Source organism: Pristis pectinata, chromosome 1 (assembly GCF_009764475.1).
Source record: "Pristis pectinata isolate sPriPec2 chromosome 1, sPriPec2.1.pri, whole genome shotgun sequence".
Lineage (NCBI taxonomy): Eukaryota > Metazoa > Chordata > Chondrichthyes > Rhinopristiformes > Pristidae > Pristis > Pristis pectinata.
In genome coordinates, this window is record NC_067405.1 from 148,135,678 (window position 1) to 148,158,934 (window position 23,257).

Genomic DNA, 23,257 nt, shown 5'->3' on the forward strand with positions numbered 1-23,257 from the left:
CTCCCCACCATCCAGGACATCTTCAAGAGGAGGCGCCTCAAGAAGGCGGCATCCATCACTGAGGACCCTCACCACCCGAGACATGCCCTCTTCTCGTTACTACCATCGGGGAGGTGGTACAGGAGCCTGAAGACCCACACTCAACGATTCAGGAACAGCTTCTTCCCCTCTGCCATCAGATTTCTGAACAGTCCATGAACCCTGCCTCATTATTCATTTTTTTGGCACTACTTATTTTGTAATTTATAGTAATTTTATGTCCTTGCACTGTACTGCTGCCGCAAAACAACAACTTCTATGTTGTACAAGTCAGTGATGATAAACCTGATTCTGATTCTGCCTCACGGGAGGTCAGCTTCTAAGGAAGGTGGGAGGCTGACCTGGAATGTACAGGAGCACTCCGATCTAGGGGTATCAAAGACATTGAGGTTTCAGCAGCAGATCTTACAGAGGCAGAGAAAAGTGTGGTGGGTGGTCTTAGTGACGGTGTAACATGGGGTTGATTAGGAATGGCAAGGTTTGCAATTGGTCTGGCTCAGCCTAACACACCAGGTGCCAGCAGGGATCGGCCTGGGGATTAGACCATGACAGGGTCAACTGAGGCTTTAGATATTTAAGGAGAGAAGCTCCCTCATCTGGAACCAGTATCAGCGGACAGCATCCGAAATCACTCGATGATAGCCATCTCCCCAGGTCACACATGCAGAATTGTCACACGAAAGGATCTGAGTTGTGACCGAGCCTGTGGATCTAGACTCCACCAACTGAAGGGAGCAACGCAGCCGAGGGACTGAAAGGGACCTAATTTGGAGATAAACATACTTTCTAAAACTGCTGGTTGCTGGGAGTTGCACAACTCTGGTAATTGCAATATCACCCCCCTCCCCCCCGCCCCCAATGGTAATGACTCCCCGAGCGACCCTACTTCATGGAACACTGCAGTAATTAAACTGCAGGTTACAATCCACAACCAGCTCAGTCCCACAAACTCCAAGTCACAGCTGCTGCCACAAACCCCTTCTGCCTGCTCGACATCACTCGCCCACGATTAACGCCATGACAGCAGAATTCCTCACTCACAGCTGGGGTTCTTCTAGTGAGAAACAAGCCTCTCGTTCACCAACTCCCCAACCGCCTTCCAGCTCATGCTTGACAGCATGCGACGGATCTCTTGGCTTGCTCAGACTTACCCAGGGTGGAGTGAAAATGCAATTGTTATTAAGTAATGCCTCCCTGAAGACAGAGGGAAGCTCAGTCCCAGGGACCGACCTGTATGGTGGCTCTGTGCAGCAGCGCTTGACTGTAGTCCCAGGGAATGCTCAGAGCTCCACAGTTACCTCTGTGCAATGGGACCAAGTTGTCAGGTTACTGCCCTTAATCAACAGAAAGTGAATCTTGCTGGAAACTATGGACAGAAGTCACAGCCCACTACTGGTACAGCAATCCAATGCTCTCCAATATAAGATCTCTTTATTAGCCACATGCACATTGAAACACACAGTGAGATGCATTTTTTTTTGCGTAGTGTTCTGCAGGCAGCCCGCAAGTGTCGCCACACTTCCGGCGCCAACAATAGCATGCCCACAACTTCCTAACCCGTACATCTTTGGAATGGGGGAGGAAACCAGAGCACCCGGAGGAAACCCACGCAGACAAGGGGAGAACGTACAAACTCCTTACAGACAGTGGCCGGATTTGAACCCAGGTCGCTGGCGCTGTAAAGTGTTACGCTAACTGCAAACGGGCCCTTCGGCCCAACTCATCCACACTAACCAAGATGCCCACTTAAGCTAGTCCCATTTGGTCCACGTCCCTCTAACCCCTTCCTATCCATGGACCTGTCCAAGTGTCTTTTAAACATTGTAAGTGTACCCACCTCTACCACTTCCTCTGGCAGCTCGTTCCACACACACACCACCCTCTGTGTGGAAAATTTGCCCCTCAGGTCCCTCTTAAATCTTTCCCCTTTCGCCTTAAACCTATGCCTTCTAGTTTTGGACTCCCTGACCCTGGGGCAAAAGATGGTGACCATTCACCTTATCTCTGCCCCTCGTGATGTTATAAATCTCTATAATGTCACCCCTCAGCCTCCTTCGCTCCAGGGGAAACAGTCCCAGCCTGTCCAGTCTCTCCTCATAACTCAAGCCTTCTGGTCCCGAGAACATTCCTGTGAATCTTTTCTGACGTCTTTCCAGTCTAATGGCATCCTTCCTTTAGTTGGGCGACCAGAACTGCACACAATGAGAGGGCCTATCCATGGCCAATTCCTGAGTCGACATCTTCAGGAGATGAAGTCAGGGTTCTATGGAAAGGCAGGGTGAAAACGTCAGATATTATTTACTGTTGCCGGGGTTACGATGTATCCTCATAACCCAGGCTACACTAAACAGCTTCCAACATCATGGAGATAACATCACATCCAGCTCTCATACAGCCTGTCAGAAAAACCGCCTATATGGAATGATCTATCTGGACGGCAGGCAAACAAAAGCTTTTCACTACATCTTGGTACAAGTGACAATAAAACCATAAGTGATTACTAGGCCTTCGGGGCAGATCCTGGAACCCAGCCCCAGGCCACGCTGAAGGCCTCACTGCTGTCCGAGGCCTTAACTGCTCAGCTCTAATAATCAGAAACATTAGAAAATAGATTTAAGATAACTAAAAATTACTAAATTTACTTAAGGCACTGAAATTACTAGAAATCATAAAGAAAAATAGACAAATCATTTTCCTTTGTACTCAAGGTTTGCAATTCCATTCTGACCATCGCTGGCATTGAGCTGAGGGGCCAGCTGTGAAGTGCATCCAACCTCTCAACTTAGGGCATTTTCTTCTACCACTGGACTTGATGCCAAGCCCAGCCTGTCCCTGACTAACGTGGTTCAACATACTTGTCCGGAGGTGGCAGGTGTCACCAGCAGGGCTCAGTGGAACTGCCTGTCAGAGGGACGTACATTCCAACCAAATGTTTCCACTTTTGTGGAGGCTGACCCACAGACACAAATGTAAAGACAGTCACCGACACATCCAACAGGACGAAGCTTTACCCATTCACTCCTGGCCCCGAGCTCCCACAGCAGAGGTGATGTAAGCAAAGTGGATAAACAGACAAGGGGGAAAACACACAGGCCTGTCCTCAGGTAACGAATGGGTTCCATTTTTGTCCATAAGTCTGAAGATATCACTCAGTTTGGTAACCATACTGCCATAGTACTGGCATCTGAAGTTCCTAGATGTAAACATCGCCAATAGCTTGTCCTGCTCCAACCACATTGGCACTACAGCCAAGAAAGCTCATCAAGGCTAAGGAAATTCGGCATGTCCCGTTGACCCTCACCAACTTCTACAAATACACAACAGAAAGCAGCCTATCCAGATGCATCACGGCTTGGTACGGCAACTGCTCTGCCCAGGACCGCAAGAAACTGCAGAGAGTTGTGGACACTTCTCAGCACCTCACAGAAACCAGCCTCCCCTCCATGGACTCTGTCTACACTTCCCGCTGCCTCAGGAAAGCAACCAACATAATTAAAGACCCCACCCACTCTGGACATTCTCTCTTCTCCCCCCTCACCATCGGGCAGAAGATACAAAAGCTTGAAAACACGTACCACCAGGCTCAAGGACAGCTTCTATCCTGCTGATATAAGACTGTTGAATAGATCCCTTGTATGAAAGATGAACCCTTGACCTCACAATCTACCTCATTGTGGCCCTTGCACCGTATTGTCTGCCTGCACTGCACCTTCTCTGTAATTGTAACTCTATATGTTGCATTCTGTTACTGCTTTTCCCTTTGTGCTACCTCGATGTATTATGTCTGGAATGATCTGTACGGATGGCAGGCAAAACAAAGTTTTTCACTGTACCTCAGTACATGTGACAATAATAAACCAATTACCAAGACTGATAAGAACAATTAGAGTGGAGAGAGAGGAAACCAGTTCCACCGTTCGTACACATATATGTACGTCAGACTTTTCAATTTAGTGACATTATGGGGGTTTGGTTGTACATATATGGATGTCTGTAAGTTGGATGTTCATAACTCAGGGACAGCCTGTATGCTGATGGGCTGAGGGGAAGAGGGGTGGAAGGACCATCACGGAATAGTTGGGCAGAATGGCCTCTGTTACAAGTTGGACTCTCCCCTCCCACACCAGAAGCCCCAGGCTGCTTCATTACCTGCTTCCTGCTCCTGTCTGGCCCTCGTCACTTCCTTCTGACATGCGCAGGCTGGACATTTGGGAGGTCACCCCAACCTTTGCATCCTGCTCCGATTCTGCATTCAAAATAAATTATAAATTACACTCCAAACAAACACATAAAATAATACGGACTTGTACTCCGCACTCTCCGTATTTGTCAGCTGAGGAGATGGAGAAAGCAAGTTTAACTGGAGGGAACATTTTACATTAGATATTTAAGACATTTATATAGTAGCCACGTGCACATGGAAACACGTGAAATGTGTTTTGATGCGTTACTGAGAACGTGCTGGGGGCAGCCCGCAAGTGTCACCAACACAGCATGCCCACAGCTCCCAAAGGGATCTTGTGCAGGTTGGCCAGCCTCATGGGGATAACAGGTGAAACAACAGAGGAACAAGGGATTTTCAGAAAGAAAAAAGGACTAGAACTTCTACAGAAGCTACTACTACCTCAAGACATCCCACAGCCCCTGCAGTTAAAGTAGTACTCCTTAAAGTCAGGAATGTGGCTGCAAATCTGTGCTCATGGCAACCTGCTGGACTGACAAGCTGTGAGGTTCTGACAGTGGCAGAACATGGGCAGCATGGATTCTAATGCTCAGTTCATTGCAACACTGAACTAGTGTGAGAGGGAGCGAGAGCAAGAGAGAGATGTTGCCCGAGTATTACACGGTATTAGCAATAAAGAGAGGTTGGCCAAACTTGGGTTGTTTTCTCTGGAGCGTCAGAGGCTGAGGGGAGACCTGATAGAGGTTTACAAGAGTATGAGAGGCACAGATAGGGTAGACAGCCAGAGTCTTTTTTCCCCCCAGAGTAGAAATGTCAAATACTAGAGGGCATGGGTTTAAGGTGACAGGGGGAAAGTTTAAGGGAGATGTGCGGGGCAAGTTTATTTTGTTACACAGAGAGCGGTGGGTGCCTAGAACATGCTACCAGGGGAGGTGGTGAAGCAGATACGATAGTGGTGTTTAAGAGGCATTTAGACAGACACATGAACAGGCAGGGAGTGGAGGGATATGGACCAGGTGCAGGCAGATGGGATTAGTTTAATTTGGCGTTGTGTTCAGCACAGTGGGCTGAAGGGCCTGTTCCTGTGCTGTACTGTCTGTGTTCGATGTTCAGCAAAGGACCAATTCCAGTTACCAGGATTATGAGACTCTCTGCAGCCAGCAAGATTCTACTTTCCAAAAAATCAACAAAACAAGTCCCTCCCAATGGCTGCTGGATTTACCACCCATCACACCTTTCCTGTTTCTGGATCCAGCTCTCCCACTTTTCCAAACCCATGCCGGTTCTTCCCACACGAGTTGAAGGATTTTGTCAGAAATTTGACTTAGTCCAGGGCTTTTGTCCTGGGACAACAGTGCTAGAACATCCTCTAATTAAATACATGGAATACCAAAGCAATTACCTTTAACTTCTGCCTTAAACTCAGTGTCTAGTCACACCAGTGGCTCTACTTCATTTGGAGTTTGAGGAGATTTGGTGCATCACCAAAGACTCTTACAAATTTCTACAGATGTACGGTGGAGAGCATTCTGACTGGTTGCATCACCACCTGGTATGGAGGATCTAATGCGCAGGATCGCAAGAGGCTGCAGAGGGGTCGTAGACTCAGCCAGTTCCGTCACGGGCACAACCCTCCCCACCATCGAGGACATCTTCAAGAGGCGGCGCCTCAAGAAGCAGCATCCATCACTGAGGACCCTCACCACCCGGGACATGCCCTCTTGTCATTACTCCCATTGGGGAGGTGGTACAGGAGCCTGAAGACCCACACTCAGATTCAGGAACAGCTTCTTCCCCTCCGCCATCAGATTTTTGAATGGTCCATGAACCCATGAACACTGCCTCGTTATTCCTTTTTTTGGCACTATTTATCTATTTTGTAATTTATTGTAATTTTATACCTCTCCACTGTACTGCTGCCACAAAACAACACATTTCACGTCATACAAGTCAGTGATAATAAACCTGATTCTAAATCCATCCATTCATGAGATGTCGTCAAGGGCTTCTCCAGACACTTTGCAACCTTGGCACTTATTTATCACAGAACCAGCTCCAATCACGTCCACCTGCAGCACGAAATGAACAATGTGCAGCCATGAGATGATCTGCAGCAAACCACACAAATGCTAGTTGGTGATCACCTTCAATGATAAAAGACTAACATTTCCCCCAAACCTTGAACAGCAAACCCTCCTCAGTGCTGCTGTGCTGGTGGGTGAATGGCAGGGTGTTGGTGTCACCTGGGTACTCTGCAGCGAGCTAGTCACCACCTAACCAGAGCAGGACCCCAGAAAGTGCAACTTCATCAACACTCCAGCAGCTTAACACTATCCTACTGTCACTGTTGAACAGACCTCTTGTACGTTAAAGATGAACTCTTGACCTCACAAGCAACCTCATCGTGGTCCTTGCACCTTATTGTCTGCCTGCACTGCACTTCCTCTGTAACTGTAACACTTTACTCTGTATTCTGTTATTGCTTTTCCCTTTGTAGCTTCTCGATGTACTGATGTATGGAATGATCTGTCTGGGTGGTACGCAAAACAAAGTTTTTCCAAAGTATCTTGGTACGTGTGACAATAATAAACCAATTACAGAGTCATAGAGCACTACAGCACAGAAACAGGCCCTTCAGCCCATCTAGTCCATGCCGGCCTGGTTTTCTGCCCAGTCCCATCTACCTGCACCAGACCATAGCCCTCCATACCTCTCTCATCCAAACTTCTCTTAAACGTTACAGACACTACAATCCATGTCCCTCCATATTCACGTGTCCAATTGCCTCTTAAACCCCACCACCACCCCTTCACGCTGTGTAAACAAAAATTTGTCCCGCACATCTCCTTTAAACTTTCCTGTTCCTTCTGCCAGCGAATAGACGGGACTTGTTGATCAATGTGTTACCGCTCCTTCATCGCCGTTGGCCGTTAGACCTCCCTCCCCGTGCACCGTGGGAGCGGAAGAGCAATGGAATTTGGGTGCTGCTAATCTGAGGTAAAAACTGAAAACACTGGACACACTCTGCAGGCCAGCCAGTGTCCGTGGAGGAAAATCGGACTTCAAGGTTTCTGGTCAATCAGCAGCGTGACAGCTCCTGCACCAGAGTGCAGGTGTTTCAAGTGGATCATGGCCACCTCAAGGGCAATTAGGAGCAGGCAATAAATGCCGGCCTCACATCCCATGGAAGGACAGAAGGGACAGGATCAGCACGCCCACTGGGGAATGACCCAGAGTTAAAGTAGTGACTGGAGAAACAATTCTACTTTGGGAGAGTCTAGAGTGAGGCTCTGGGTGAGTCCCTGTGTGGAGAAACCAGAGTCTGGGATGGTGCAGCTGAGGCCTCAGGCTCTGGGGAGATTCACAATGTGGATCAGGAGAAGGAGCTTTCTGCAGCTGTTACCAAAACCGACAAAGTTAGGATAACTAACAAAAGAGTCAGAAGGGAGAAGATGAGAAGGGTTTTTCTTATGCAGAGCTCATAGAGTCTGGAAATACAGACATAGATTTGATCGTACTCTTCCACAGGGAAAACCTGGGCTGTGGTAATGAGCAGGGGAATGGGTCCAAAAGCAAAGAAAAAGTGAAGTAATATCAGAAAATGCTAGAAACACTCAGCAGGTCCAGCAGTATCTATGGAGAGAGAAACGGCTAACGCACACCGATGAACAAACATTTCCAGCAATTGCTGTTTCAGAGCCTATAAATGTGATTGTTGGTCAGCATGGACTCGATGGGCTGAAGGGCCTGTTTCCATGCTAGATCACTCTAACTCTAGCTGCCTCAGGCACAAGGACCTCCTTCTGTGCTGAGGATCTGTGCTTCTCTGCAGAAATATGAATACACCCTGTTAAATCTCTGTTCTAATGCCCCCCCTGTGGCTCAGGGCTGGATTTAGTTAGAGCACATACCTGTGAAGTGTCTTGGGACATTTTACTGTGTTAAAAGCTGTTATATAAAAACAAGTTGTTATTTGTGGATCTCGAAGTCCCAAGACATGGAGGCAAGCACAAAGAGAAAGCTGGGGGAGGAGGGGGTATGTTGGGAGGTTCCCAACATACCCACAATGAAACAATACAGTACAATCCATTCCCAGATAAGAACCCAGTAAACTACATTACCCAACCTCACGATATGCTGCCTCACACAAACACCACTGTCCCAAGAGCCTGTTCTCTCCACCACTTGCCTTGTCCAGTTCCCTTCCATATACACTTGCATCTCAATTTCCTCACCCTCTCATTTTCCTGTGGATGGTGCAAGGGTTCTCCACTAGCCCCCTGCACCCCCACCCTCCTCCACCACCAAGCTGAACTTGCCCTCAACATCTTCCCCTCCGGGCAAAAAACAGACTGCTGGAGGAACTCAGCGGGTCAGGCAGCATCTGTGGAGAGAGATGGATAGTCGACATTTCAGGTTGAGACCCTTCATCTGACTGAGAGAGGGGAGGTAGTCAGTATAAAGAGGTAAGGGGGAGAGGTGAGGCAAGATCGGGAGAAGCCAGAGAGTGGTAGTAGATGGTTGTCTCTCTGACTGGAGGCCTGTGACTAGTGGTGTGCCGCAGGGATCGGTGCTGGGCCCGTTGTTGTTTATCATCTATATTAATGATTTAGGTGATAATGTGGTAAACTGGATCAGCAAATTTGTGAATGACACCAAGATTGGGGGCATAGTGGACAGTGAGGAAGGCTATCAAAGCTTGCAGCGTGATCTGCACCAGCTGGGAAAATGGGCTGAAAAATGGCTAATGGAATTTAATGCAGACAAGTGTGAGGTGATGCACTTTGGGAGGACAAACCAGGGCAAAAATTACACAGTGAACGGTAGGGCTCTGAGGTGTGCGGTAGAACAAAGGGACCTGGGAATACAGATCCATAATTCCTTGAAAGTGGCGTCACAGGTAGATAGGGTTGTAAAGAGAGCTTTTGGTACTTTGGCCTTCATAAATCAGGGCATTGAGCACAGGGGTTGGGATGTTATGTTGAAGTTGTACATGACGTTGGTGAGGCCGAACAATACCCTTTGTGTGCAGTTCTGGTCACCTACCTACAGGAAAGATATCAATAAGCTTGAAAGAGTGCAGAGAAAATTTACACGGATGTTGCCGGGACTTGAGGACCTGAGTTATAGGGGAAGGTTGAATAGGCTAGGACTTTATTCCCTGGAGTGCAGGAGAATGAGGGGAGATCTTATAGAGGTATCCAGAATTATGAGGGGTATAGATAGGGTGAATGCATGCAGGCTTTTCCCCTCAGGTTGGGTGAGACTAGAACTAGAGGACATAGGTTTAGGGTGAAAGGTGAAATATTTAAGGGGAATCTGAGGGGGAACTTCTTCACTCAGAAGGTGGTGAGAGTGTGGAACGAGCTGCCAGCGGAAGTGGTGGATGTGGGTTCAATTGTAATGCTTAAGAGAAGTTTGGATAGGTACATGGATGGGAGGGGTTTGGAGGGATATGGTCTGGGTGCAGGTGGATGGGAGTGGGCAGAAGATCAGGTCAGCATGGACTAGATGGGCCGAATGGCCTATTTCTGTGCTGTAGTGCTCTATGTAGAGCTGGCAAGGACATACCAAAGGAGGACACATGGCTGTGGCAGTGAGCCCGAGTGTCATTGACTTCAGGAAGGGGGGCAGTGCACATGGTCCTGTCTACATCAATGGTGCTGAGGTCGAGAGCTAGGAGCCAACATCACCGATAGCCTGTCCTCGTCCAACCACATAGATGCCACGGCCAAGAAAGCTCACCAGCGCCTCTACTTCCTCAGGAGGCTAAAGAAATTTGGCATGTCTCCTTTGACACTCACCAACTTGTACCGATGCACCATAGAAAGCATCCTATCTGGATGCATCACGGCTTGGTACGGCAACTGCTCTGCCCAGGACCGCAAGAAACTGCAGAGAGTTGTGCTGGGCTGTGTCCACATCACGGAAACCAGCCTCCCCTCCATGGACTCTGTCTACACTTCTCACTGCCTCGGTAAAGCAGCCAACATAATCAAAGACCCCACCCACCCCGGACATTCTCTCTTCTCCCCCCTCCCATCGGGTAGAAGATACAAAAGCCTGAAAGCACATACCACCAGGCTCAAGGACAGCTTCTATCCTGCTGTTATAAGACTATTGAACAGTTCCCTAGTAATGATAAGATGGACTCTTGACCTCACAATCTACCTCGTTATGACCTTGCACCTTATTGTCTGCCGGCACTGCACTTTCTCTGTAACTGTAACACTTTATTCTGCATTCTGTTATTGTTTTACCCTGTACTACCTCAATGCACTGTGTAATGAATTGATCTGTACGATCGGTATGCAAGACAAGTTTATCACTGTACCTCGGTACAAGTGACAATAATAAACCAAAGAGCCAGACAGCAGCAGAGATTACAGAGGGGAGCAGTGAGGGAGGGGGTCCCAGAACTCCTGAAGAGAGGAGCAAACGTGGGCATACCTTGAAGACACTGCACAGTGGAATGGTAAAATAGAGACACCAGAGACTGCAGAAACTGAATATTTCCAACGTTTTCAGTTTTTATTGAGGATTAGCGAGAAGTTGAGGAGAAATCTTTTGCACTCATTGAGTGAAGGGAAGTGCATCTCACTGCCTGAAGGAGTGGTGGGGAGAGAAACTCTCATCGCATTTAATTAGAACCTGGACAAACACTTGAAGGGTCATTAGCTACAAGGCAGCAGATCAAGAGCTGGGTAGTGGGGTTAATCTAAATTGTGCATTTTTGGCTTGAATGGGTGCAGAGGGCCGAATGGCCTTTCTCAGCACCATAGAGCTTTAGTTGGGCGCATCAAGAGATCACTAGATAAGCATATGGAGGAATTTAAAATAGAGGGGTATGTGGGAGGAAGGGCTTAGATAGTCTTAGGCAAGGTTTGAAGGTCAGCACAACATTGTTGGCCGAAGGTCCTGTATTGTGCTGTACTGTTCTATGGTAACCTTCCTGATTCAACACCAAAGTCAACAACTCCATGTAGTGATTCTGCTGCTTCCATTTCGATCTCCCCCAGACCTGTCCTGCTTTGGATGCCCCATGACAACCCTCCTCCATTAGTGCTTTATCTGGGAATGTCCCCGGCCTTCCAGCCAATCACAGACTGCCCCCGTCACACTTTCATCCTCTCCCCACCTCCATAATCACTTCAAACTGGTTGTTACTTTTTCTGGTTCTGTTAAAAAGTCATCAACCTGAAGCATTAACTGTTTCTGTCCCCACAGAAACTCCCTGCCAAGTCGAGGGATTTCTGGCATTCTACTACCCCAATTCCATTTCACAAGTTACCGCTGAATCTACTCCTTTCAAATCTCAACCACTCATTGCCTCTCGCTCTCCATTGAGCCCTCTGGTTCCTAACCAGTAAATAATGACTCATTTACTCCACAAAATGCATCCACGATTTCCAACACCCCAATCCAAAACGAATAACCCCAGCTTCTCTGGAAAGCCCCTTGCTCCTCACACCAACTTCATGGCCTCAGTCACTTGCTTGGCACAACTATGGCAGAGTGTTGTAGCCTGCATGTTTACCTTTAGCACACAGCTTCAGTAACCACCAGCATCCTGCTGCCACACTCCATGTTCAAACAGCATTAACAGATACTTCGTGCAGTGTTACAACAGCCTCAAACATCCCCCAGTAAGAAAACCCACACTGTACAATGCCTAAATGTTATTACATGGGACAGGCCATTCGGCCCACAACAGTGTGCCAGTCTTGATGCCAATTATACTAAATGTCCTCCTCCTGTGTATCATCCACATCCCTCCATTCCCTTCACATTCATGTGTCTGTCTAAAAGCCTCTTCAACTCCACCAGACTTCCTGCTTCCGCTACTACCCCTGGTAACCCCTTCCAGGCACCTACCACTCTCTGTGTAATAAACTCACCTCTTATGTCACCTTTAAACTTCCCCCATCTAACCTTAAAAGCACGTCTTCTGGTGTTTGATATTTCTACCCTGGGGAAAAGACTCTGAGTCTACCCTATCTCTGCCTCTCATAATTTTAAAAACCTCTGTCAGGTCTCCCCTCAGCCTCTGATGCTCTCAGGACAGCAACCTAAGTTTGTCCAACCTCTCCTTATAGCTCATACCCTCTAATCCTGGCAGCATCCTGGTGAACCCCTTCTGCACCATTTCCACAGTGCACTCCTTTCCACAGTCTCCACAGTTACTCTGCAGAAATATTAGAATCTGCAACAATTATTACTGTGACAGCTAAATGGTTAAATCCATATTAAGCACAGCTTTACGTTCAACCTCTTTGGAAAGAATGTGATGATCGGGTTCATGAACTGCAAACAATGATGATTTATTACCTAACTCAACATCTTTATTTAGCTTTCTTGTACATTAGAACAAACTTTAGTCACGATCAAAATACAAGTAACCATAAAGTAAATCCAGTGGGAGAACTGGGCTGCAGAAACACAAGTCACACTCATATTTTTTTAAGCTTTAAAAACTGAAACTGCAAACAGATTTTAAATCCTTTCACCGTCTACAAAACACAAAGCACGAGTACATGTTTGTTCACAGGAGCTGGAAGTGGCTGGCAGCTTTTACTGTCCATTCCTGACCAGCCAGCTGAAAACCAAGCACCTCGTTGAGTCGACTTCCCTGCCCGCGGCCCCGTTTGCCTGGATGTACAGCCCAACAACACTTCACGTCAACCAGGACACAGTCGCTCACTGACCGACCCCCCCATCCACCATTGTCAATGCACCATCTACAAATGCCCCGCAGTTACTTGCCCAGACCACTCCCAAACCCACCAGCAGAACGAACGACGCCAGCGGGCACACCTGCAGGTCCCCCAAGTCACACACAACCCCGACCTGGACCACATCACCTCCCTTCGTGCTCCCGGGTTGTGAACCTGCCACCCACCGCCCAACTGCATCAGAAGGGCTGCACCGGTTGACCCCAAGGGCAATTAAGAACAGGCTGCAAATGGCGGGCGACGCCCACAACATGACCAGGCCAACACCTGGAGGCTGCAGATGCTGGGACCTGGAGCAAACACGAGCGGCTGGAGGAACTCAGCCGGTCGGGCAGCATCAGGTCCGGAGCCGGCACCAGGGCGTCTGCAGTCAGCCCTCCCACCTTCATGCAATGCAGCGCCCGCTGGAAATCTCAGCGCGCCCTCCCGCCGCACCGCCAGGGGTGGTTTTGCAATGTGTCTGCTGCCTCACAAGGGCTGGGGCTGAGCAGGCGGGAGAGCCCGGGCGCGGGGTACAGAGCGCGGGGTGTCCGGGCGCCCAGGCGCGGGTAGGGGAAAGGGGGGGGGGGGCTGCCCGGGCGCGGGCAGGGGTAGGGGGCGGGTGCCCGGGTAGGGGGCGGGTGCCCGGGCAGGGGTGGTGGGGCGGCGGGTGTCCGGGGCGCCGGGTCCGGCCACTCTACCTTGCTGCTGCTGCTGCTGCTTCTTCTCGGCCCCGGGCAGGCCCAGGTTCATCCCCATCTTCATGCCGAGCCCGCTGGACGGCCCGCTCGCCTCCGGGTGATGCTGGGCTCCGACGCCCGCCGCTCCCCCGCCCGAACCCCCGCCCCGCCGCTCCTCGGGGACAAAGCGCGGCCGCTCGGCAGCCCGGCCGCTCGCCATCGTCACTGACAGCGGCGGCGGCTTCCGGAAACAGCCGAGCGCTGGCGGGCCGGGGCGGAGCCGAGCCCGTCCGGAGATTGCCGATGTTGGGACCCGATGGGAACCGGAAATCCCCGAACATTAAACACGAAGATACGGAGCGGGAAATCACAAAACTTAACGCAACTGCAAATAAAAGATCAGCGGATAACATAAAAGTTGTAATTAATGATTTATATTTTGAACTCAATATGATGGGAATGACGCGTCAAAGCCGTCGTGACCCGGATGTGGCGGTGTCCTGGCAACCGTTGCTGCGGTGACGCGGGACTCGGCGGGCAGCGGGGATCCCTGGTAACGGTTGCCGTGGTGACAGCGCGGAGACGGGATGGCGGAGGCCCGGGCCCGGGCCGAGTACCCGTGCGGCAGCGAGTGTCGCTGCGGCTGCCACCCGCTGGAGGAGCCGCGCTGCCTGCACTGGCAGGAGAGGCAGGTGGCCCAGTGGGTGGAGAAGCTGGGCTTCCCGCAGTACATGGTGAGGGGGGGGGAGGTGAGGGGATGGTGGTGGGGGGGGGGTGAGGGGATGGTGGGGGGGGGGGTGAGGGGATGGGATGGTGGGGGGGGGGTGAGGGGATGGGATGGTGGGGGGGGGGGTGAGGGGATGGGATGGTGGTGGGGGTGGTGAGGGGATGGGATGGTGGGGGGGGGGTGAGGGGATGGGATGGTGGGGGGGGTGAGGGGATGGGATGGTGGGGGGTGGTGAGGGGATGGGATGGTGGGGGTGGTGAGGGGATGGGATGGTGGGGGTGGTGAGGGGATGGGATGGTGGGGGTGGTGAGGGGATGGGATGGTGGGGGGGGAGGGTGGGGGGTGAGGGGATGGTGGGGGTGGTGAGGGGATGGTGGGGGGCTGAGGGGATGGTGGGGGGGGTGAGGGGATGGGATGGTGGGGGGGGTGAGGGGATGGGATGGTGGGGGGGTGAGGGGATGGGATGGTGGGGGTGGTGAGGGGATGGGATGGTGGGGGGGGGTGAGGGGATGGGATGGTGGGGGTGGTGAGGGGATGGGATGGTGGGGGGGGTGAGGGGATGGGATGGTGGGGGGGGTGAGGGGATGGGATGGGGTGGGGGGGTGAGGGGATGGGATGGGGTGGGGGGGGTGAGGGGATGGGATGGTGGGGGGGTGAGGGGATGGGATGGGGTGGGGGTGGTGAGGGGATGGGATGGGGTGGGATGGTGGGGGGGTGAGGGGAGGGGATGGTGGGATGGGATGGGGGGTGAGGGGATGGGAGGGGGAGGGGGAGTGGGGGTGTTGGTGTTGCTTTGTGTAGCGGTTGAGGGTGTGTGGGGGTTGAGGGGGTGGGGTGCGCGTGGGGGGGTAGAGGGGGTGGGGTGTGTGGGGGTGTTGAGGGGGTGGGGTGCGCGTGTGGGGGTTGAGGGGGTGGGGTGCGCGTGTGGGGGTTGAGGGGGTGGGGTGTGTGGGGGTGTTGAGGGGGTGGGGTGCGCGTGTGGGGGTTGAGGGGGTGGGGTGCGCGTGGGGGATTGAGGGGGTGGGGTGCGCGTGGGGGGGTTGAGGGGGTGGGGTGCGCGTGGGGGGGTTGAGGGGGTGGGGTGCGTGGGGGGGTTGAGGGGGTGGGGTGCGCGTGTGGGGGGGTTGAGGGGGTGGGGTGCGCGTGGGGGGTAGAGGGGGTGGGTTGTGTGTGCGTGGTTGGGGAGGTTGAGGGTATGTGGGGGCGGTTGAGGGTGTGGTGGGGTCAGGTGCGTGTGGGGGGTTGAGGGTGTGGTGGGTGGGGTGTGTAGGGGTGTAAAGTGTTGCAAGGGATTCTGGTGGCTTGTTGAGGAGGTGCAGGGTGTTGACGGGATGGGGTGTGTGAGAGGTTGTGGGGGGTTGTGGCAGCTTGTTGAGGGGGTGTGGGGGGTTGAGGGTGTGTTCGTGTGTATGGGTGTGGATGCACCTCGGTAACGGTGCCCCGACACACACCCAGGTAACGGGGCCTGGCAAGTTTAATCCAAATAAGCATCAAGTGTTGCAGTTTGGGAAGTCAATCCAGGGCAGGAGTTGTGCAGTCAATGGCAGGGTCTTGGAGAGTGTTGTGGAACACAGAGACCCAGGCGTACAGGTACATGGCTCCCTGAAACTGGTGTCACATGTGGACAGGACAATGAAGAAGGCATTTGGCACGCTGGGCTTCATCGGTCAGAGCACTGAGTACAGAGGTTGGGACATCATGTTACAACTGTACAAGCTGTTGGTGAGACCACACTTGGAGTATTGTGTGTAGTTCTGGTCACCCAGCTATAGGAAGGATGTTGTTAAACTGGAAAGGTTGCAGAAAAGATTCATCGGCTTGTTACTGGGACTGGAGGGCTTGAGTTATGACCTTATAGAGATTTATAAAATCATGGGGGGTGTAGATAAGGTGGATGGTCAGATCAGGGTACGGGAGTCTAAAACTAGAGGGCATCAGTTTGAGGTGAGGGGAAAGAGTTAAAGGGGACCAGAGGGGTAAGTTTTTCACCCAGAGGGCGGTGGGTGTGTGGAACGAGCTGCCAGAGGAAGTGGTAGAGGTGGGTACACTTACAATATTTAAAATACATTTAGACAGGTACATGGATAGGAAAGTTTTAGAGGGATATGGGCAAATGGGACTAGCTCAGATGAGTACCTTGGTCAGCATGGACGAGTTGGGCCGAAGGGCCTGTTTCCGTGCTGTATAATTCTATGACTCTAAATACACACCTGGGTAAGTGTGCCCTGTGGCAAAAATACACCTGGGAAAATACATTCCAGGCTAAGTATACACGAAGGCAAATATATCCCCAGGTAAATACACACGGAGCTAAGTATATACCCGGGCATATTATTGTAGCCTGGCAAATACCCACCTTCCACCTGAATAGGTGGGGGTTGATGGGCAGATGGAGCCAGGTGGAGGAAGGGTGATACATCTGGGTAATGGAGGAGGGAGGGGAATGGAAAAGGTGAACAAAGGGAGAGAGATGCTGGGTGGACCAGTGGGATTGGGAAAGGAACACGGGGAGTGGGTTACCTGAAACTGGAAGATTCGATGTTCATGCTATGGGGTCGTAGGTTGTCCAAGTGGAATATAAGGGGTTGTTCTTCAAGTTTGCATTTGGCCTCACTGTGGAGAAGGCCAAGGATGGACAGTCGTATGGGAAGGGGAGGGGAGCTGAAATGGCAGGCAACTGGGAGCTTGAGATGGCAGATGCGGGCAAGGGCGCATGTGCTCTGCAAAATGGTCGCCTAGTCTACACTTGGTCTCACCAGTGTAGTGGAGGCCACATTGTTGAAAGTCTTTTGCAACACTGGAAGTGACGAAGAATAAAATGGAACTGTGGACTATGATGTCTTTGAGATGGAAAACATCCTGGCAGCAGTCGTCCAAACTCCATTTCCAATCCTACACTTTCTCAGAAATGTGTCCATTTTCCCAGTCTCGGCTACCTCCCTTTCCTTCTTCCAAATTAACACTTGCTTAATGTTTTTCTGTCCTTTCCATCCAGGATTGTTTCATTTCAAACAAAATCTCAGGCAGGAAACTCATTTTCGTCAACTGCTCCACCCTACCCAGTATAGGAATCACAGACTTCGAGCACATGAAGGTTGGTGAGTTGGTTTAAAAAAACACTGGTTTGCTTTTCCCGATGAACCATTTTAAAATCATCTCTTGCATCTTGCTGTTATCAGACTCTTGAATGGACCTCTTATATAATAAAGATGAACTTTTAATCTTTCAATCTACCTCATCATGGCCCTTGCATCTTATTGTCTACCTGCACTGTACTTTCTCTGTAACTATAACACTACATTCTACATTCTTGTTTTTGTTCTTACTAACTTGATGTACTTATGTATGGAATGATCTGTCTGGACGGCACGCAAACAGAAGCTTCTCACTGTATCTCGGTATGTGTGACAATAATAAACCAATTACCAAATTATGTTTAGAAGAATGAGGGGACATTGCAATTTATAGTGAGAACGTGGGGAGAAATGTTGTGATTATGATTCTTAATTCCATCAATAGGATGAAGGTTTGGAACATGGAGCATTACAGCACTCTGCACTGAAGTTTCCTCTCTCCTATTGCTCCCTGTGGACAGTGCTAATGGGTGTAAACCCCACCGAGTGACATTGTTTCTGTGCTGGCAGTGTTTCACAGACACTTCATTCATACTTGGTAGAGGCTGAGGAGCAGGTCACTTGTCGGGATGACGTGTGGCTAGGGAGGAATGTGAGATGAAACCTGGGGAACATCGGAACAGGAGGAGCCCATTCACTCTCTACCGGCTGCTCTGTCGATCAGTGTGACTGATCTCATAAAACCTACCTTTGCCCTTAAATGTTTGGTTAACAAAAATCTATCAGTCTCAGGTTTAACTAAATCAACTGAATGATATCCCCCAGCCTGTATCATTTCTTTTGCCATCGTGCCCTCATTTTCAATGAAGGCTGTACTTGGCTCTCAACCTCTGGTAACCAGGGCTCAAGTGTGTCAAGTGACCCTCCATCCCTGTTATTGTAGGAATGTGGAAGGATTTGGGATATTAGAGGGAGAGTTCCAGTTCGGAGAGAGTGGCACAAGTGGTGGTGGAGAGAGTTGGGGTGGGTGGGTGTCAGTGGTAAATTAGTTTATTATTGTCAGGTGTACTGAGGTACAGTGAAAAACTTTGTTCTGCGTGCCATCCATACAGATTACATTACATTATAACAGTGCATTGAGGTAGTACAAGGGAAAACAATAACAGAATGCGGAATAAAGTGTTACAGAGAAAGTGCAGGCAGACAATAAGGTGCAAGGTCATAACGAGGTAGATTGTGAGGTTGAGAGTCCATTTTATCGTACTAGGGGACTGTTCAATAGTCTTATAACAGCAGGATAGAAGCTGTCCTTGAGCCTGGTGGTACGTGCTTTAAGGCTTTTGTATCTTCTGCCCAATGGGAGGGGGGAGAAGAGAGAATGTCCTAGGTGGGTGGGGTCTTTGATTTTGTTGGCTGCTTTACCGAGGCAATGGGAAGTGTAGACAGAGTCCATGGAAGGAGGCTGGTTTCCGTGATGTGCTGAGCTGTGCCCACAACTCTCTGCAGTTTGCAGTGAATGAAGGATGGGTTTAGAAGGCTGACTGGAGAGGGAGTTCAGGAGGAGTGTAGAGTGTTGGACCAGTAACGTAGGGGGATGTGATGAGCTGGTGGATTGGTTGAAAACATCACTGTACTTTCTGTTTTATTGCTGAAGCCTTCACCCATGTCTTGGAGTCAGAGAGAATCTACAACACCTGAGAAGGCCATTAGGTCCATTGTGTCTCTGCCAGTCAGAAAGGAGCAGGTCATAGCTCTTCACCTACGCAGTTTAAATGTGAAGAAAGTTTCTGCTTCCCCCACCGTCAGGCAGTGAGCTCGAGACCCCCACCGCCCTCTGTGAAATCATTTCCCTCACCTCCCCTCTAATCCATCCACTAATTGTTTTAAAACATTCCCAGTTTTTCACCCCTCAGCAAAGGGAAACAGGTCCTTCCTATTTATGTTATCTATTCCCCTCACAACTTTATACACCTCAATTAAATCTCTCTTCAGCTTGCGGTTCCCAAAAAAACCAGCTTATCTAATCTTTCCTCAGATGGAATTTCCCAGTCCTGTGCAGAGTTACCTCTGCACTCGCTCCAATGCAGTCACATGTCCTCCTACAACGTGGTGACCAGAAGTGACCAGCAAGTGTGTACAGTGGTAACATAATCTCCCTGCTTTTATACCCTGTAGCTTGGCTAATGAAGGAAAACCTCACATGTTCCATGTTAACTGGTTTATTGACCTGTCCTGCTACCTTCAGGGATCTATGGACATCAATCCAAAGTCCCTGTGTTCCTCCACATCCCTCTACCTACTCCCATTTACTGTATTTCCCTGCCTTGTTGCACCTTCCCAAGCACACTGCCTCTTGCTTCGCTAGGTTAAGTTCCATTTATCAGAGCTGACCAGACCATCCATATGTTCCTGCAGTCTATAGCCTTCCCTTGCACTGTCAAGTTCTGGAACCTTTATCAAGCCCCTACATTTAGTCTAAATCATTCTGTTAAATCATTCTGAGTTCTCATTGGTCACAAAACACCCGTTAAACATTACTCTCTGCTTCCTGACACTGAGTCAACTTTGGATCCAATTTGTCACTCTCCCATGGATCACAGGAGCTTTTGGTTTTTTGACCAGCCTGTTATGTGGGGCCTTGACAAATGCCTTGCTAAAGTCCAGGTACCCTAGATCAAGTGTAGTCTCATTACTTCCTCAAAAATCTCAGTCAACTTGGGGCATGAATTTACCTTAACAAATCTGTGCTGCCGGCCTGTGCCTTTCTTAATGAAGGTTAATACCAATGATTTTTCAACCACGAAAGTTAAATTAACTGGCCTATAATTATTTTAACTACTGTAATTACTTCCCTCCCCTGTTAAACAATGGTACAATCTCCAGTCAATTGGACAGCTCACATACCAGGGATATATCTTGCACATTCCCAGACTTTATCTCTCCAACACTGGTGATCATGCCTTCAGCTGCCAGGACAATAAGGTCAAGAATTCCCTCCCTAAATCTCCCCACCTCTTTATACTTTCCTTTGTTCCTTTAAGATGCTCTCTGGCCTTTTGGCCACCTGGCTTGATATTAATTTTCATTTAATAACACTCCTGTTTTCCCCACTTTTAGGGACTGTATAAATGCAAAGTATTGTTTTTAGGTGATCTCCCATGAGATTCAGAAGCTACTAGATATCAAAGAGCCTCTCTGGAGTCGCAGCATTTCCCACCATCACAGGGATCCCATGGGCTTGTTTCTAGAGCGCAAGGCTCCAACAGGACCCAAGGCTGACGCGCTGACGTTGGAAGAATTCCTGAAAGAGCTGGATACCCGAATTTCTTCCGAAATCCCTCGGAGAAGAATCTAACCAAAGAAAATGGTATCTCAACATGGTGTTCCAAACCCTGGGAGCTGGCTCTTAGATTTCTATCACAAGGTGTAATTTTGTGTATCTGTTGGCATGTAACTAGGTAAATGTTTTTGTTCAAAGCAACATTACCAATTTTGCAAATTAGTTGCAAATATCCATAAATATCCGAAGCCAGAAGTATCCTGAGAGGGAACCGTTCATGGGATTCATGGGTTCATGGAATTACTTCATGGGATTCAGTTTAGGAATGTAAAGGGTTTGACACCAGTTATCTTAAAAATTGGTCCTGTGTAAAGTAAAACCTTAGTTGTTGTGGGAACGTTGCCCCTACAGCTCTAGTGGCTTTGGGACTTTATGAAATACAACACCTCTGTCAGTGAACAAGGAAATCACAGGTATGTTCAAATCATCTCTGACTTCCTCAGCCAGATCTCTTTCCTTAGCAAATGTCTCTGGCTCTAACATCCTACATAGATTTCAACCCAAATTCCACCCTCCCATCACAGTCCATCACACAAACTAGCCTCCTCTGCATGGACTCTGTCTACACTTCCCACTGCCTTGGGAAAGCAGCCAACATAATCAAAGACCCCTCCCACCCTGGTCGTTATCATGTCATATTATCACAGTGATAATAAATCTGATTCCAATTCTAAATCTGATTCTTTCTCTCTTCTCCCCCTCCCATCGGGCAGAAGATTCAAAAGCTTGAGAACACTTACCACCAGGCTCAAGGACAGCTTCTATCCCACGGTTATAAGACTCGTGAATGGACCTCTCATACGCTTAAGATGAACTCTTGATCTCACAATCTACCTCGTCGTGGCCCTTGCACCTTATTGTCTGCCTGCACTGCACTTTCTCTGTGGCTGCGATACTATATTCTGCATTCTGTTTTCTTTTTACTACCTCAATGTACTCATGTATGGCATTGTATTGTATCTTGGTACATGTGACGATAATATACCTTCACAATTCAGACCTACCTTAGATTACAGGTACATTCAAACTATCTCCATCACAGATATTCCCTTCCTCTTAACCACCCCTTCCACTACCTTCTCTGTAACTTCAAATTACCATTTTCATTTCTTTCCCAATTGAAGGGTCTCTGATCTGAAACAATGACTCCATTTCTTTTTCTGCAGATGGTGCCTGACCTGCAGGGTGTTTCTAGCACTTCTGTTTTCACCTCTGACAGTGAGGCACATTGTAGATCGCCCATCACCAGCTAAACCATCTCCTGCATACACCTGCAAATAATCCAGACACTGTCTGTGATGTGTGAAGGGATGTGGTATCTCTACAGCTAGACTCACATAAATGGAGGCACTGTTTAAAAATATAATATTCCATATGACAATGACATCTTGGTTCAAAGACAGAAAATGCTGCAGATGTTTGAAATGTGAAACAAAACCAGAAGATGCTGAAAACACTCAGCAGGTCAGTTCATATTTATGAAGAAAGAGTTAATGTTTCACTGGAACCTAGCTTTACCCTTCATTGTCGCCGAATTGTCCGACTGTCTGTCTGACATCAGTACAAGATGGACAGTAACTTTCCAAAACTGAATGCTGAGCAGAGCAAATGATTATCTTTGTTCTCTATCACAAACTCTGTTCACTTCTCTCTGACTACACCACTCACCCTGGCAAGTGTCTTGAATGGAGTTGGAATAAATGGGTCTTTTTTTAGGTTGGAAGGAGGTAACGTGGAGTGCCCCAGGGATCAGGTCTCGGCCCTCAGTTATTCATTATTTATATTAACTACCTTGAAGAGGGAACACAAAGTGTACAAGTTTGCTGAAATTATGAAAATATGTGGAAGGGCTTATTGTGATCAGGAAATTGTGATTCTCCAATGGGATACAAATAGACGGAGTTTTCGGGCAGAAACTCGGCAAGTGAGTTTCCTGTGGGGTAGTGTGAGGTCAAGCACTTCCATAGCAGAAATCAAAGGGCAGATTATTATCTAAAGGAAGAGAGACTGCAGATGAGGGGAGTACAGAGGGATCAAGGTTTTCTACTGCATGAATCGTAAGAGATTAGCAGGCAGGTCCAACAAACAGTCAAGAAGGTGAAAGACATTTTGGTCTTTATTTCAAAGGAGTTGGAGTTTAAGAACAGGGAGGTTGTGTTCCAGTTGTCCATGGTGTTGGTGAGGCCACACCTGGAGCACTGAGCACAGTTTTAGTCTCCTTACCTAAAAAAGGATGTAGTAGCATTGGAGATAGTCCAAAGGAGAGTCACCAGCGTAATTCCAGGGATGTAAGGGTTGTCCTGCTAAGAGAGGCTGGACAGTTTGGGTCTGTACTTTTGGAGTTAGAAGAATGAGGAGTGACCTTGTTAAGACATAAAAGGTCCTAAGGGAGCTTGACAGGGTAGGTGTTGAGATGTTTTCACTGGTGGGAGCGTCACAAACAAGGGGACATAGTCACAAAATAAGGGTCTGCTCATTTAAAACTGAGGTGTGTAGAAATGTC

At 49.1% G+C, this 23,257-nt stretch overlaps 2 protein-coding genes across 2 annotated transcripts in view; one reads left to right on the top strand and one right to left on the bottom strand.

The window, feature by feature from the left end:
* The window catches only part of tmed8 (transmembrane p24 trafficking protein 8), a 30,040-nt gene extending 16,104 nt beyond the window's left edge, over window positions 1-13,936 (bottom strand). Inside the window, exons 1-2 of the mRNA XM_052020290.1 lie at window positions 13,635-13,936; window positions 4,189-4,285 (exon numbers count right to left, since the gene is read on the bottom strand). Coding sequence (XP_051876250.1) covers window positions 4,189-4,285; window positions 13,635-13,833 — 296 coding nt within the window. The 5' untranslated portion in view covers window positions 13,834-13,936. The remainder of the gene's footprint in view (window positions 1-4,188; window positions 4,286-13,634) is intronic.
* A 264-nt stretch (window positions 13,937-14,200) lies between these two features.
* LOC127572971 (sterile alpha motif domain-containing protein 15-like) lies at window positions 14,201-20,769 on the top strand. Its single transcript, XM_052020730.1, has 3 exons — window positions 14,201-14,347; window positions 17,336-17,434; window positions 20,563-20,769. The coding sequence occupies exons 1-3, from the start codon at window positions 14,201-14,203 to the stop codon at window positions 20,767-20,769; spliced, it is 453 nt and encodes a 150-aa protein (XP_051876690.1).
* The last annotated feature ends 2,488 nt before the right edge of the window (window positions 20,770-23,257 follow it).